Source organism: Thermobia domestica, chromosome 8 (assembly GCF_964235325.1).
Source record: "Thermobia domestica chromosome 8, izTheDome1.hap1.1, whole genome shotgun sequence".
Taxonomy (NCBI): Eukaryota; Metazoa; Arthropoda; class Insecta; order Zygentoma; family Lepismatidae; genus Thermobia; species Thermobia domestica.
The window spans coordinates 253,704,699-253,719,753 of NC_137461.1; the positions used below are offsets into that span (position 1 = coordinate 253,704,699).

Sequence of the window (15,055 nt, forward strand, 5' to 3'; positions counted from 1 at the left end):
GTCACACCAGGCACGTAGCCAAGGGGTGGATCCGGACCTTCCCTTCGAAACCATAAATGAAAAAAAAAGGAAGAATGAAACTAAAAGAAACGAGAAAAAGAAGAATCAGCGTTAAATATATAAAACTACAGCAAACGTTTGGTTAATCTTTCTTACAAGGAACTTTGTGTGGAGGGAACGTTCAATCTAAAAATTTTTAGAAGGGGTTCAATCTAAAAATTGATATTATTGGAACGAATTCCATTTAGCTCCATACTAATCCTATGGACTACAAATGACAATCGATGAACCTGTTCTATCAAATAGATTCTCAGGTAGAACTTAAGAAATGCCCACAATCACCAATAATATGAGCCTGGCAACATAAATTCCAGTTACACTTGTTAAAGTAATTTTTAATTTCGCTGCAACACTAATCCACTTTATAGGATGTGTTTGCCGCCGAAAGAGATCTCGTTGCTCTCTTTGACGGCATTAATCGAAGATAAGAAAAAAAAAAGGAAGAAAACAAGAACCGAGTTCAAATGACCTCGGAAGACTATATCTTTTCTAATATTTTAAAAATACTCTTTTACTCCAGATTTCTTTATAGTTTATGTGCCAGTAAAATAGTTTAGAATGATCGAGCCCCTGGTGTGATAACCCCAGTATTTCATGTCACGGACCCTCCCTATTACGAAATCCTGGCTACATGCCTGGGACGCACCACGGAGAACCCTTGCGTATGATCTTTTTTGGGGGGAGGGGTAACAAATTCAAACTGGGACATCTGCATAGCAAACTGCAAAAGTATTAACAGTAAATTTTATCTAGGATATCATTCACCATTGATTTGTCAAATTTTGTATCGGTAATATGGCATTGTAAAATGACCCCGTGGGGACCGACCAACATCATGTTCGGATGCTCTCCTCAGGAACACCATGGAAGCGGCCCCTCGAGAAAAATGTTTCGTGTTATTGCAGGCGAGTTAGGTATAAACCATTCCACGGCTTTTCGATGGCTCTGTGCAACCGGTAAGATGAAAAAGTTGGAATCGCGGGTGCCACATGAGTTGACACCGTCCAACAAGAATTGCTGTTGGAGATGAACTTCTCTGAGAGTAAGGAATAACAGGTGAAGTTTCCTACATCGAATTGTCACTTCAGATGGAAAATAGATATATTACAGCAATCGCAAATGGTCAGGACAGTGACTGAATACTGATCAATGTCCAAAACGTTTTCCGAAATCCCTAGAAGATGTTATTCTTGGTATGGTGATCTATAATGAGACTGATCCATCACGGCTTTCTCCATGAGTACACCGCATTTACCGGCAAGTATCCGGAAATGTTTAGAAGACATGTTATCCTAATGTTACATGGCAATGCACGCGCAAATTTTCTTTAAAGGATGGTCTAGACTCTCCATGAGTTGCAATATGAAACCCTTCCTCGTCCACCGTATTCTCCTGACGTCTCTCTGGAGGGAAGCTCTTCTCTGATGATTGGACTGTCCAACGTACAGTTGACGATTTCTGTGCACCAGAGACTCCAGACTTCTTTTCTCACGGAATCCAATTGTTAGCTAGACGAGACAAAAGTGTGTCATTGCAGATGACGACTATTCTGATTAACCCCCATTTCGTACTGTATTGCATTGTAGTTCTCCCTCCTTATCTTTCATTGGAAATGACGGATATAGGGCAGACATTTCACTTGTATCAACCTAAAGTGAGTTTTCCGATTTCTGTGAAAACCTTCTCTTCCATTAATTTCAGAAAGTCCTTGTTATAAACAGATAGTACTACAAGTTCTTATAAATAACCTGAATAGCAATTACAGAATTATTTGACTAAGTTCAAACTCCAAGTATGATGGCCTGTAACTGGAAAATCAAGGGTCTGCACAGGAAAACATTTGTAACGCTTACTTAAAAAAGACTAAGGTCTACTTTCGTGTCAAGCTTGGTTGAGATCAAATTAGTTCTGTAGTGCACAATACGATATTCTGTTATTGTGACTGATTTTCTAACCTTTTTAAAAATTTTTGAAAAAGTGTATGATTCATGGCCAAGTATTATCTTTTAACTGGTCCTACATGTACGTACTTAATTTGTAAGTGATTTTTCAGCCCCCGTTTTACTCATAAGATCAGCTGCTATCCTTTACATACTCCCTCTATCACCCCCCCCCCCCGTATCTCCAAGCCATATTAACCAGCAAAACAGTCAAGCCTGATTCATTCTCAAGATAATAGCGTATAAACCTTGAATCTCAGGTAATTAATGTTTGAAAAGGAGCTCTCTAAATGAATGTTTAAATATCCTTCCTTGTTTTCAAACGGGCTAAAGAAAAATCGAAAGAAAGATGGTAACTAGAGAGAAATTATAATGAGTTTAATCGAATCTACTTAAATTTCAAGTAACATACGAATTTTATTTTTACTTCTCTTCTACTAGCTATATACAGAATATTTCGTACTAACTTTGATATATCCTTTTTCTTTAACAATAACGTTGAGGTGAACAGACACATTTAGTGTCACATGTTCTTTTATCTTACAGAAATAAGTATGTAGATCTTTTTAATAATTTCAAATTCATTGACTACAGAAATTTTATGGCATTACATTGACCTTTGCTGACGTGCAATAGAAATAAATATATTTGTAGAACACGGCTATGTTACTTTACACCTTATATGATAAATAATTATTAGTAATAATAGTTATATTTACTTGTATATTCAAGTAAATAAAAAATATTTTATTTTATTTCAGTGAGAAAAAATGCCTGCTTCAGATGATATGGTTTTCGCCATCGATACACTGCAAAGTAGCATCAATGAAATCGAAAGTGACACTGTGAGCCAGGTAGTATTAATTTCTTTTTCCTCTTTTCTTCTCTTCTTCCTTTCTTTCCGTACACTAACTGAGATTAAGATAAAAAAATCTCCATAGTAAGCAAACAAAATTATCTGTGACTGTTAAGAAATTATGTAAGAAAAAGGAAAGTATATTGTACTATAACAATGTAGGTGGTGATGTTTTAAATGAAGCATATTAGGCATATTTTTGGAACTGAGGGGCCAGAATATTTTGCTTAAATTTCGTGCTTTCTTGCTACATTTTCTGTATTTTTTGATGGTTTAGGTAGGTTAGGTTAGTTTGGATTAATTTAGGTTAGGTTAGGATATTTGGATTTCGGGGGCCGGAATTCTTCGCTTAAAATTCGTACTTTCTTCTTATATTTTCTGTTTTTTTTTTTTTTTTTATGGTTTAGGCTAGGTTAGGTTAGGTTAGGTTAGTTAGGTTATGCTATGTTAGTACTTAGTTACTACACTTACGTAACATTAACTCATTTCCTTCTGTAATCATGGTGACTTTACCCAAGGGCGCCGATTTCTCTGTAAATTTGGGGGGGGGGCATTCAGATGCCGAGGGTCAGACTTTATAGACACCCTGAAGTTAAGGCACGTATTCTACTTTGCCCTGCTCTTGCGGACGTTTACAGCATCTTGCAGAAAACCGAATATCACTGTTTGCTTCCGGGGTGCTAACATTACACATGCTTCCCTTTTCGTGCGTCTTCACCCGTTCGAGCCCAAGTACTTTCCTTGTTAGATCTATTTGCCATTTTGCTAGAAAACATAAATCTTCATGTTCTGAACTAGTCTCTGAATGTTCGGTGGTACACTAGACTTCCAACGGTATTTTAAAGCTGGGCATCAGTTTACCAGGAAAAAATTTCAGTTGAGTTTAGGAGATTGGGTATGCGTAAGAAATACATTTTTGATAACGAGTTAGGCAGGCCGGATGAAAGCGTTGAATTGACTGGGACCGGCCCGGAAAACATCTGTTGCACATGGCTGCAATAAATGATTGTATCATCTGCCATTTCTGTCAGACTGCACTTAAGAAAAAAATGCAAGAGAACTTCAATTCTTCGATGTTGTATATTGAAATAGAATGTTAACATAGGGAGCTTCTATAATCTGGGGTTCTCTGATACACCGCTGTTTGTGAAAATTGCCACATCAAGAAAAACACTGGCGGCTTGAATTAAATTTACATGGTTATATAGAGATGATAGTAATTTTAGAACTTTACAGTACACAGCACCTCTACCTTTCGCTCTAAGTGCTGCAGTCAGAGCCCAGTCGTTAGGGATGCACACGAGTCGAGTCAAGTCGAGATTTAAGCCTGTCTCGAGAAAATGTTGTTTCGACTTGTTTCTCGACTCGAAAATATGTTTTATTTCGACTCGTGTCTCGACTCGACTCGAGTTCGAGACGAGACGTCTCGAAATTCGAAAAAATGAAATGAAATGAAATCTTTAAGTTTTACGTCCCACGATTATGCCGGTTAGGCTAAAGGAGACGGTGATGATGAGAGATGAGTGAAATGGTGGAATGAAGAAAGTGGGAGGAAACGGGAGAACCCCGAGAAAACCCACGAGCACGGTGTTTGTCCACCACAAAGTTCACTTGGCGGAGGCTGGGATCGAACCCGGGACCCCAAGCACCAGAGGTGAACGCTCTACCACTGAGCCACCGCGCCCCCCGTCTCGAAATTCGAGTCGAGACCAACTATACGAGTTAAAATATAGGCACACATCAGTCAGAACATTATGACTACCTACCTAATTGTCAGTATGTCCACCTTTGGTACGGATAACAACGGCAACGCGTCTTGGCATGGACGCAATGATCCTTGGTAGGTCGCTGGAAAGAGTTGGCGCATGTGCACACACAGGTCACTGAATTCCCGTAAATTCCGGGGAGGGTGGCGATGCGCTCTGACTTCATGTTCAATCACATCTTTCCCGGGTGTGTTAGATTGGGTTCAGATCCGGCGAGTTCGGGGGCCAGTACATCACTTGGAACTCGCCCTTGTGTTCCTTGAACCATTCCATCACACTCCTGAACTTGTGACATAGTGCATTATCTTGTCGAAAAATACCAGTACCGTTGGGAAACATGATCGTCATGAAGGGGTGTACGTAGTCTGCAAGTAGGTATGATACGCCCCGGCCGTCATGATACCTTGCTCGAGCTCCACTAGACACATGGATGCTCACGTGAATGTTCCCCAGAGCATAATTAAGCAGCCGCCAGCTTGTCTCCGTCCCGCAGTACAGGGGTCAAGGAGCTGTTCACACCCTCCCATCTCATTCAGAGAATTTATAAAGTTCATTGAAGGTGTAACCGAAGGAGTAAATCTTTTTTTTTTTTTTTTTTTTTTGCAAAACATGTAAGTTGATAACTCATATCGTCAAATGGGGTGAATAGAAACACATTTTTGGATATATGAGTATGTAAGTCTTGATATTAAAGATTTCGCGTATTAGATTATTCCGAAAAATCGGTCTTAGTATGCTGATGAAATTCGGTAAACGTCATATTAATTTATTAACTCCACTTTTCTTCACCTTGATTTTTCTTTATGTTTCTATTCACCCCATGATAGGAGTGAATAGAAACAAGGACTTTCTTTTCATTTTTGTTTCTTTTATACTATTGAGAAGGTGAAAGGAAACAGCGTATTTGTTAAAACTAACTATTTACTTGATATTGGATAAGATATAAGTTCAATGCGATCAGAAATTCATAAGTTATACAAACTTATAAATCAATACAATGCACTAAGTAAACGTCATATTAATTTATCAACTCCATACGGTACAAACGACCATACAGTTTTGATGATATTTAAAAATGCACTTAAACTATTGAAATCATCAGGGAAACTTATCATATCCTTAAAGTATGCTGACGAACTTTGAATAGGAGCCGACAGTTTCATCACAATATCCTCATGTGGAAAGAACAATTGTTCAGAAATTTCTGAAAATTTCATTGTTTGTGGTGTTCTCTTATAAAAGACTCCCACATATCCACCATGATCACATTTTCGCAGTTGGATAACGAATATTTTTTGCTACTATCAGAAATGAGTTACCAGCTCTACAGCGGATGCTGGGAGTGCCCCTGTTTTGATTCAAACACTGGTTCACACGTTTCATCAGGTTGGCAGCAGCTTTACGAAGATTAGAAGAGTTAATGTTCTCAATGGCACTGCGAATGTTCGTTTCCAGGTCTTGAATAGTTCGAGAATTGTTCTTGTATACCTCTTGCTTTACATAGCCCTATAGAATGAATAACAGTGTTGCCGGGTGCATGTAAGTAAAAATTTTATCTTTATAATTTCATAGTTTCTTTTTCATTGTTTTCAGGAATTGCATAATGTAGACAGATCCTTAACACATCTTTTGATGCACTGAAACATCAGCAGGGTTGCCAATTCAGAGTGTTAATTTATGAAAACTACGATTTCCCTAGTTCCCCCTTACAGAGGCTTCATCCGATTAGTTATCGGTGGGAATGAAAAATTTTATTTTTTCTGCTCCATAGTTTCCAAGCTACTCCAACTAAACAAACTGAAAATTAACGACAGAATATCTATACGTATGAGTTATGAGTCAATTTACATGTTTTGCAAAAAAAAAAAAAAAAGAAAAAAAAAAAAGAAAAAAAAGAAAAAAAAGAAAGAAAGAAAGAAAAGAAAAAGAAAAAAGAAAGAAAGAAAAAAAGATTTACACCTTCGGTTACATCTGGCAACACTGTGTGGTTCCTAGTGTACTTCTATCGTTGCTTACTAGTTTAAAAATATATGCATGAACAAGGCTTCATTTTGGTATAACCATTAGTTGTGTATCACTTCAGGTTCAAAAGTTCTACTATCCCAAACTCCGGGTTGCATTGTATATTGGACGCCCTATAGTTTTATACAAACTAGATAATCAATTATTATTATTATTATTATTATTATTATTATTATTATTATTATTATTATTATTATTATTATTATTATTATTATTATTATATTTGAAGTACAATCAAATATCGGGACATTAATTATTAGTTTTAATTAACTGAATTGAGCTGAAAATTAAATCTTGATCTCGAAAGATTAACTATTAAGTTTATGCGTTTTGTACCTTTCTAAAGTAATGAATGCTGGAATTGGTTACAAAGCTGTTTCTGAGTGAATACTTTCTTCAAAATAAGATTAAAAATTGTAGAAAGATTTTTGAGACATTCGAGTCGAGTAGGGATTTATACGAGCAGTCTCGACTTGACTCGAAAATTCGAGTCGAGAAATACGTTTGTCTCTACTCGTCTCAAATTTTATGAAATGTGTCTTAACTCGAATTCGAGTTGAGTCGAGTCGAGATTCGAGACATGTCTCGACTCGTGCGCATCTCTACCAGTCGTAACATCGATTAAAAGAGGTATTGCATGTGTTATTGATGAATCTCCTTCCACATTGTTTGTTTGCAAGTGCATAACACATCGACAACGAGCAAGGTGCTGACCAACCATGTCCCACCCACGTTCTATATGTATCAGGCGACCGTGTAGGCCAGGAAAACAGATATACCCATCGCTCCTGGTAGAAGGCTTCTACATTCCTGGATGCATTGCCTAGGCATATTCTGCTGAAATATGGCGTACAGATTTATCTGAAGGAGGGACCTTCAGAACTTGTCCGCTGTAAAGGTCGTTGGTGAGATTGCTCTCAATGTATAGCGGCCGATTGCAATGGCGCTATGCATCCATTTGTTGTTTGTCTGGTATGACATTCGACAGTACGCTGCTATTTTGATAATCACAGTTGCGTATATACGGTATCTTGCGTGTATACGGCCATGAATGTACGACAGGTTGAAACGAGACTCGTCCGAAGGTACGACCATGTCCACTTCGTATGCTAACAATGGTAATTACGCTCCCATTTCAACGTGACTCGTTTGTAGTTCTGGGACAATGATATTAAATGTACCAGATGCACCTGTAGAACCTTCGACGCACATCATGGCCATTACTATGGTCCAGTGCCAAGGCAATACTATAGAAAACGCTGTACAGTCCGTGACAGCCATGCAGACAAGATGTCATCTCATGGTCTGGTCGGATTACGTAGTCCATTGCCTGATTTTGCTGTGAACAGTTTTTCTCTGCCCACTGCTTCCATATACGCATCATTGTCGTGTCAGTATAGCCTATACGCTCACCAATTTCGTAGTACAACAAATCACCTTCCCTTAGGCCGACCATGCGACCTCGTTCGAACGCAATTGCTTTTTATATAGTACCCTTCGATATTGACGGGGCATAGTAACTCTGGTTCGCACATTTCATGTTCGTTTCTCCACACACCATTACCTAAGTTCTACTTAAACTGTCCTCTTGCGCAGTGCTCAATTTCACTTAAGTTGCAATTCTTCATACATCACATCATACATCAAAGTCTATGAGTTTGGACGCATTCCTGTAATTTATTTTTGGTGGCGCAGTTCTCACAAACAACAGTGTATTTGCGGTATCACTATCATTTAAACTTTTAAAGATTAATACGTGAGGAAAAAAGTTCTGTTTTATCTCTCGAACTCTTGAAATTGGTTTTCCAGAAGATATAATTAGAGTGGCAGGGCGAACTCTTCGTTGTGAGTGATGAAGATCTTGGTCGATTTTGTCTTTTTCTTAAAAAGTTTCCTTCTAGAATAAACCAGTAATCCGCCTATCACTCAATAGGTTGTCGAAGTTTTTAAAAAAGATTTATTAATGTTTTCCTTTAGCTCCTATAACTCAGGATACTTATTTAGGAAATTTAAGTTTTAAGTATAGATATTATACATCTCACGTTATGCATTTGAAGTTAAAGTTGCCTGGCTGTAGCATATTGTTATTTGACTATGCAGACATTTCTAAAATCGTATTTTTTAAGTTACCTTTGTATAGGACTAGATCATGATTTCTTAATCTGGAGGTCTTAGGAAAAACAAAAATATAGATTTTACTAAGTTTCGTAAGTGAAATAAATAAATAAAAATGAAAATAAACAAAAAATTTAGGAATGATTAAAAAATGGATCAAAACATTGCGATCTTGACCAATAATTTTACGAATGATCAAAAGAAAACACAAAAAGATTGCGATCTTGGCCAATAATTAGTTTTTGGATAAGGGGCCACAAAATTTCTGAACGGCCACTAAATCGAGTTTCCGTATTATTTTTACGGAATAAGCACATCATATTGAGTTAAGTGATAGTTCGGGTTTGTCTACACTGTTTGTTGTTCTCCAGATATAAGGTGTACAAGAAAATTTTTGATTGAAATATATTGGATCTTTTGATGCATTTTTGAGTCAGGGACTACAAAATTTTTAATGGCGCCTAAATCGAGTTTTTTTTTTTTTTTATTTTTTACGGAATAAACACATTATACTGAGTTAAGTGATAGTTTGGGTTTGGCTACACTATACGTAGTTCTCAAGATATAAGGCCTACAAGAAAATTTTTGATTGAAATGAATTGGATCTTTTGATCCAAAAATAATAAAAATGCTTGTTATATAGTTTAGGTCGTCAGCTAGAGGCGATGGTGAAAGAGAATTGCAAAATATAAAACTTGAGCAACACTGTAATAGACCACCAATAATGTCCTATAGAAACCAGATTCTTCATTGGTTCGAGCAAATTACATCCGGAAAAAAAATAATTAAACGTAAGAAAGATATCACGCCTCCTTGTGTTTATTTTTTTAAGACCTTTTAAAATCAAATATAATATCTTTATTTTTTTTCAGCATGAGACCCTTCCAACTTTAGCACAATCCCGTGAACAGTTGCAAGATGAATCTCAGAAAATAGCAACTGATTTGGAAAAGCAAATCACTGAGAAAATGGCATTGGAAGGTACTTCACATATTTATTTTTACCATAATCACATACTTAAAAAATATTAACTGAAATATTTTTTTTTCCATTTCTCTTTTTCTTCAATACGTAACTATTTTGAGCAAGAAAGACACTAAAGTGGTTTTAGATACAAATATGTACAGACTCCGTTCTCTCTTACTCAAATAATGGGTAAATATTATTTACTGCAGATAAAACGCTCTTAATAAGTTTCCAATTTTTAATAATTCTGTACCTGAGAGCATGAAGTACGTAAGTCACAATTCTTGTTTTCCAGAAAACAGCAAAAACACTTACTTAATCACTAAATACATATTGGACATACTACTTTATATACTTGGTTGATTACGTCATTAATTCGTATAGAACAAAATGCAACCAACCATTCATTGCAGACTTTCGAAAGATATACAAAACTGGTTTTAACTCATTTTCGCCAAAAATTGGACTTATACAATTCATCCTCTCAGGTGCAGGATTAATAGTTAGAAATAAGAAAGCATTAACTTGATCTTCAAGACAAACGTGAAAACAGTTTTATTATGACTTTTACTTCGTTTTGTTAAATCAGTCACTTCCAACTGGACGTTCTGTAATGCCACAGTTTTTTGCTAATACTATCAGCAAATCACACGGAGAGAACAAAACTCTCTGATCATAAAACATTGATTCTGCGTCATATATCGACCAGGTGGAAATGGAAGTATGCCTAAAACGAGCCTTTCCGGGGCCCCTCTCTATAAAAATATTGAAAATCTGATCCCAAAACGCCCCTTGATGTGAATCTTAATGGGTGCTTTTGTTTCATTCCCAAAACGTCCCTTTCTTAAAGAACGTATATTGAATGATTGACTCTGGAATAGTATTGTTCAACACTAACTCATAAATAAGTTTTCATCTCAATATCCAATAGATGGTCGAATTCACTTTCTGCCAGGATGTTTCTTTGCCTTCTTCACACACCTCGTCACAAAGAAATAGAGAAAACGAAACGAAGCAAGATGACATCTCATTCAATCTATTCAATTAAGCGGCTCCAAAAGGAGCCTTATCACTTAATCTCTTCAGATATAAATTGTTCAGATGCGTCTGCGGACGATCTATGTCACAAAATAAATCGATATAGCTATTATCACTATTTCTGAGTAAATCTTAACATTACTAATATTATAGTCAACCGTTATATACACTTATAGGATACTCCAAGCCCTTTACCTGCATTAGTTGTTCTGTGGTGTTGTCCATAGCAATTCCAGATATCTTTGCAGACCTCGTTTTCAAACCACGGTTATACAAAATAGTCATTGAAACGCTGAACACAATCTGTCTTTGAACAGTTTCTCTATCATTTTCATCCAACTATCACTTACATATTCTGGCAGCATTAAGGCTAGTGATGCTACCTTTCTGATGTGCTGCCTCACTTGGTCGTTGCTTTTGTACTGTACAACAAACAAAAGACCGATATTCAACGGTTTGTGGCAGGTAATTTTCAGTGACGGTGTTATATTTATAATAATAATAATAATAATAATAAAATATGACTGATCCTTTATAATGTTATTACATATAAAGTTGAACTGTATCTGTCCTTCTCTAACGCCGCAAACTAGGCCTACGTTAAAATATCAAATAATACTTTCGACAAAGTGGATGCTTTTAAAACCTGCAATCAATATTAACAGGTCAAACACATATCCACGAAGAAATTAAATGTCGACTGAAAGCAGGAAATTTGTCGTCGCGAATTGTGTCAAAGGATTTAGAGCTTAAAATCCTGATGGTACTCAAAGGCCTGACAACATGATACGTGATCAAATGCAGTTGGGTTCGTTCCTCTAGTCGCTGCCTTAACTTACCGATAGATTTTGGATGAAATGTTATTCTGGCAACACTGTAATTTCTATGGATGGCAACACTGAAAATTCTTCGTATTTTCCGTTGTAGAGTAATATTATATATGATTGTGGTAAGTTGCATTTCATTATCTCCATTTACTCATGAAAAACAAAAGAAAAATAGTAAAATCGGTATTATTTTTATCGTATGTCAGGCTCTTAAAATATATAAAACGATTATGCCTGTTGTATTGTAATGTTGTGAATTATGGTCACTTACTTTGAAAAAAAGAGCACAGACTGAATGTATTTGAAAATAAAATTCTGAGTCGAATGTTCGGACCCAAGAGGGACTGGAATGGGGAATGGCGGAAACTTCATAACGAGGAACAGCATAATTTATACTGCTCACCAAATATGGTGAGGGTAAAGTCTATGAAGCTCTGGTGGGCAGGTATGTAGCCAAAAGGCAAGGCAGTACGAACACTTTCAAAATTTTAACTGGAAACGTAATTAGAGAAAGATTTTGAGGAAGATCTAGATTTAGATCGAATTATAATTATTAAGTTTATCTCGCAAAAGTAGAAATGTAAGGTAGAAATTGGATCCACTTCGATAAGGCAGAAATCAATGGAGAGGTTTTGTGAATGTGACCTTGAATCTTCGGGTTTTATATTGCGTAGAGTGAGTTAGTGTATTTTCTCTATATCATTGTGGTATTGTGTAATACAATGCACTTGAATTTTAGAAGCCACTCAAATTCAAGAGAAGAAGAACAATGAAATTGAAACAGAGATTAAGGAGGAGCAGAAGATCACTGAAATGACAAGGAAAGAAGTGGAAAAAATTGTTGAGTTACAGAAACAGGAGAAACAGATACAATTGAAACAACTGTAAGTAAAAGAATGATTTATTTATTTAGAGTTTAATGTTGGAGAGACTTGAGACATGATCAGGTTTTTACTAAAGATGGGCAAAACCGGTTTTTATAAAAACCGAAAACCGGTTTCTATAAAACCGAAACCCGAAAAACCGACATTTCGGTTTTCTCCAAAACCGGTTCGGTTTTTTACCGAAACTGGTTTCGGTGAAAACTTTTCGAAAACACATAAAACTATTTCTGGATCCGGTTTCCGGAGAACAACGAAACACCATTCTGGTCAGAAATAGAACAAATTTTGAAAAAAAAACGGAATCGGTTTTAAAGAAAACCGAAACCGGACCAGGTAAAAAACCGAACCGGTTTTGGAGAAAACCGATAACCGGTTTCGGTGAAAAACCGAACCGGTTTTTCTAAAAACCGAAAACCGAAAAACCGGTTTTTGTGCCCACCACTAGTTTTTACAATGGAATTCCAGCCCCTACTCGAGTTTCTATCCGAAGTAAATGCTTCCTTGTAACAACCCACACAGAAAGTACTTGTGTTACCCCATTGACCATAATGAGACTACGAAAGTAAAAGAGACATATGGGTAATAAATGGTTACTAGGATATTATTTATGAATCCACTTTAGTAGATGGTAGTACTTTTGTTTTATAGGTGTTTTGGTAAATTATTTTGATATCACGTGACGAATGTTAAGACTGTTGAACATCTTGACACTTGAGGATGTCCTGTGTGGTTTTCCATAAATTGTAGAATTAGTCCTAGAAGCGACAGTCCTATTAGCGACAGGAACTGTTATCTGTCCTATGACCGACCGATTCATTTACATTGAGATGATGGAAGATGACATGATTCCCTCTCGTAAAATACGTTTGCCTCTGGCGTTGTTTGCGTCCGAACAAGCTCGCCATCAAAAATGTACGTGCCAATGATACTGTTCGCCTCTACTGTAAGTTCAAATAAAACATATTAATTTTGAGTTAAATTTGTCATAAAACATATCAAATAACTTAACCAGACAACAGGGATATTTCCATGAAAAGTATATTCCTATGTAATTAATTATTGAAAATCCCATTGTAACATCCCCTTTCTTCAAAAATTCTGCTTTTTGTATTTAACTTAATTCAAATCTAATTACTCACTAAGCGAACCAATATATTTTATTTTGGAAAACTTGAACCTGTAACAGTTTTCGCCAGCTATTTACTTTTTAGACTTCCTAAGACTCTATGAATAAAATTAGAAAAACATTTCAATAATATAGATTTTGAGATCCCTTACATCTGATTTTCTATTCCCAACCAACCTTACCAATTACAGTGTAGTACACTCTAAACAATCCAAAAGGTAAACAAACTCTTTAAATTACCGTTCTCATTGTTGCAAGCTACCAAGCTACGTAAGCTAATTGCTTAATTCGCCTTCCCCCTTGTTTAGACTAATAATAAAAGCTTATCGTATAGGAATCTGATATAATCCATTATAGCTAGATGAACTGTTAGTCCTGCGAGAGATTTGTAACTGTGTAATAATTTCTTCGGATACACCGTGTTTTTGAAAGGAGACCTCTAGGAACGTAAACTTCTCATAGTACAATTTGTTAGGTTCTAAATCACACTAGCGTGAAACAACTTAGAGAAAAGGAAACCCTGTCTTCTTCCATTAGCTTAGTATGAACGAATCAGTGACTCATAGGCCATTTATTAGATCGAATCGGTCGCTCATAGGACAGTTAACAGTTCCTGTCGCAAATAGGACGACACCAACTTGTATGTTATGAATCAGTTCTTAAATATGAAGTAGAATGTTTCGGAGCATGATCATTGTCAATGAAAAAATGAGTGCGTGTCTGTGTGTATGTGGGGGGGAGGGGAGACATATATCTAACAGGCAAGTCTATAATTATATTTTATATCTATATAAAATATATGTGTGTCTATGTAGAATAAAGAAAGAATATAAGTTACTACACATTTTCGTAAGTTTTACCTACGTAACTTGCAATTACTGCATGTGTGCGTAAACAGCCCAACTTTCCAGAATAGTGAAATTCGAAATATGAAAGAAAACGACCTTTATGGGAGTTTGTAAAATCTTTCGTGTGGCAAACAAAATAGACTTAATTTCGAGTTTAATATGCCTTACAGCAGTGAGACTATATGAGACGTGGACCTACTGATTAACGTGGAATCTGAACCACATGAGCTCCCACCGGGAATCGAAGCCGGGTCTCCCACGCCAAAGGCGCGTATGTTAACCGCTTAACCGCGAAGGAAGTCGAGAACAAAATAGAATACAAACAGTAATATAGAGTGGTAAGCAAGTCCCTTATAATATAAGTGAATTATAGCAAATAGTACGCTTCATGTATAACATTTCAATGGATTTTGTATAAGTTTCTTTCTAAATACAATTCTGGCATAAAACCAGCATTTTGCCTGAGTAAACGTTACTATACATAATATTCGCAATGTCGTAAGAGTCGGTGGACCATCGATGGGAACTAGCGACATCTCGTTCAAAATTGGCGGCCCCACAGCGACGATCCGTGGTGGCCCCACTTCTGTTTTGAAAATTATACCAC

General features: G+C 36.5%; 1 protein-coding gene across 1 annotated transcript in view; it reads left to right on the plus strand.

The window, feature by feature from the left end:
- Nucleotides 1-2,761: 2,761 nt before the first annotated feature.
- Nucleotides 2,762-15,055, plus strand: part of LOC145693550 (uncharacterized) — a gene marked incomplete at its 5' end in the record, with an annotated part of 40,560 nt that continues 28,266 nt past the window's right edge. Inside the window, 3 exon segments of the mRNA XM_081769636.1 lie at nt 2,762-2,854; nt 9,632-9,740; nt 12,330-12,474. Coding sequence (XP_081625762.1) covers nt 2,771-2,854; nt 9,632-9,740; nt 12,330-12,474 — 338 coding nt within the window.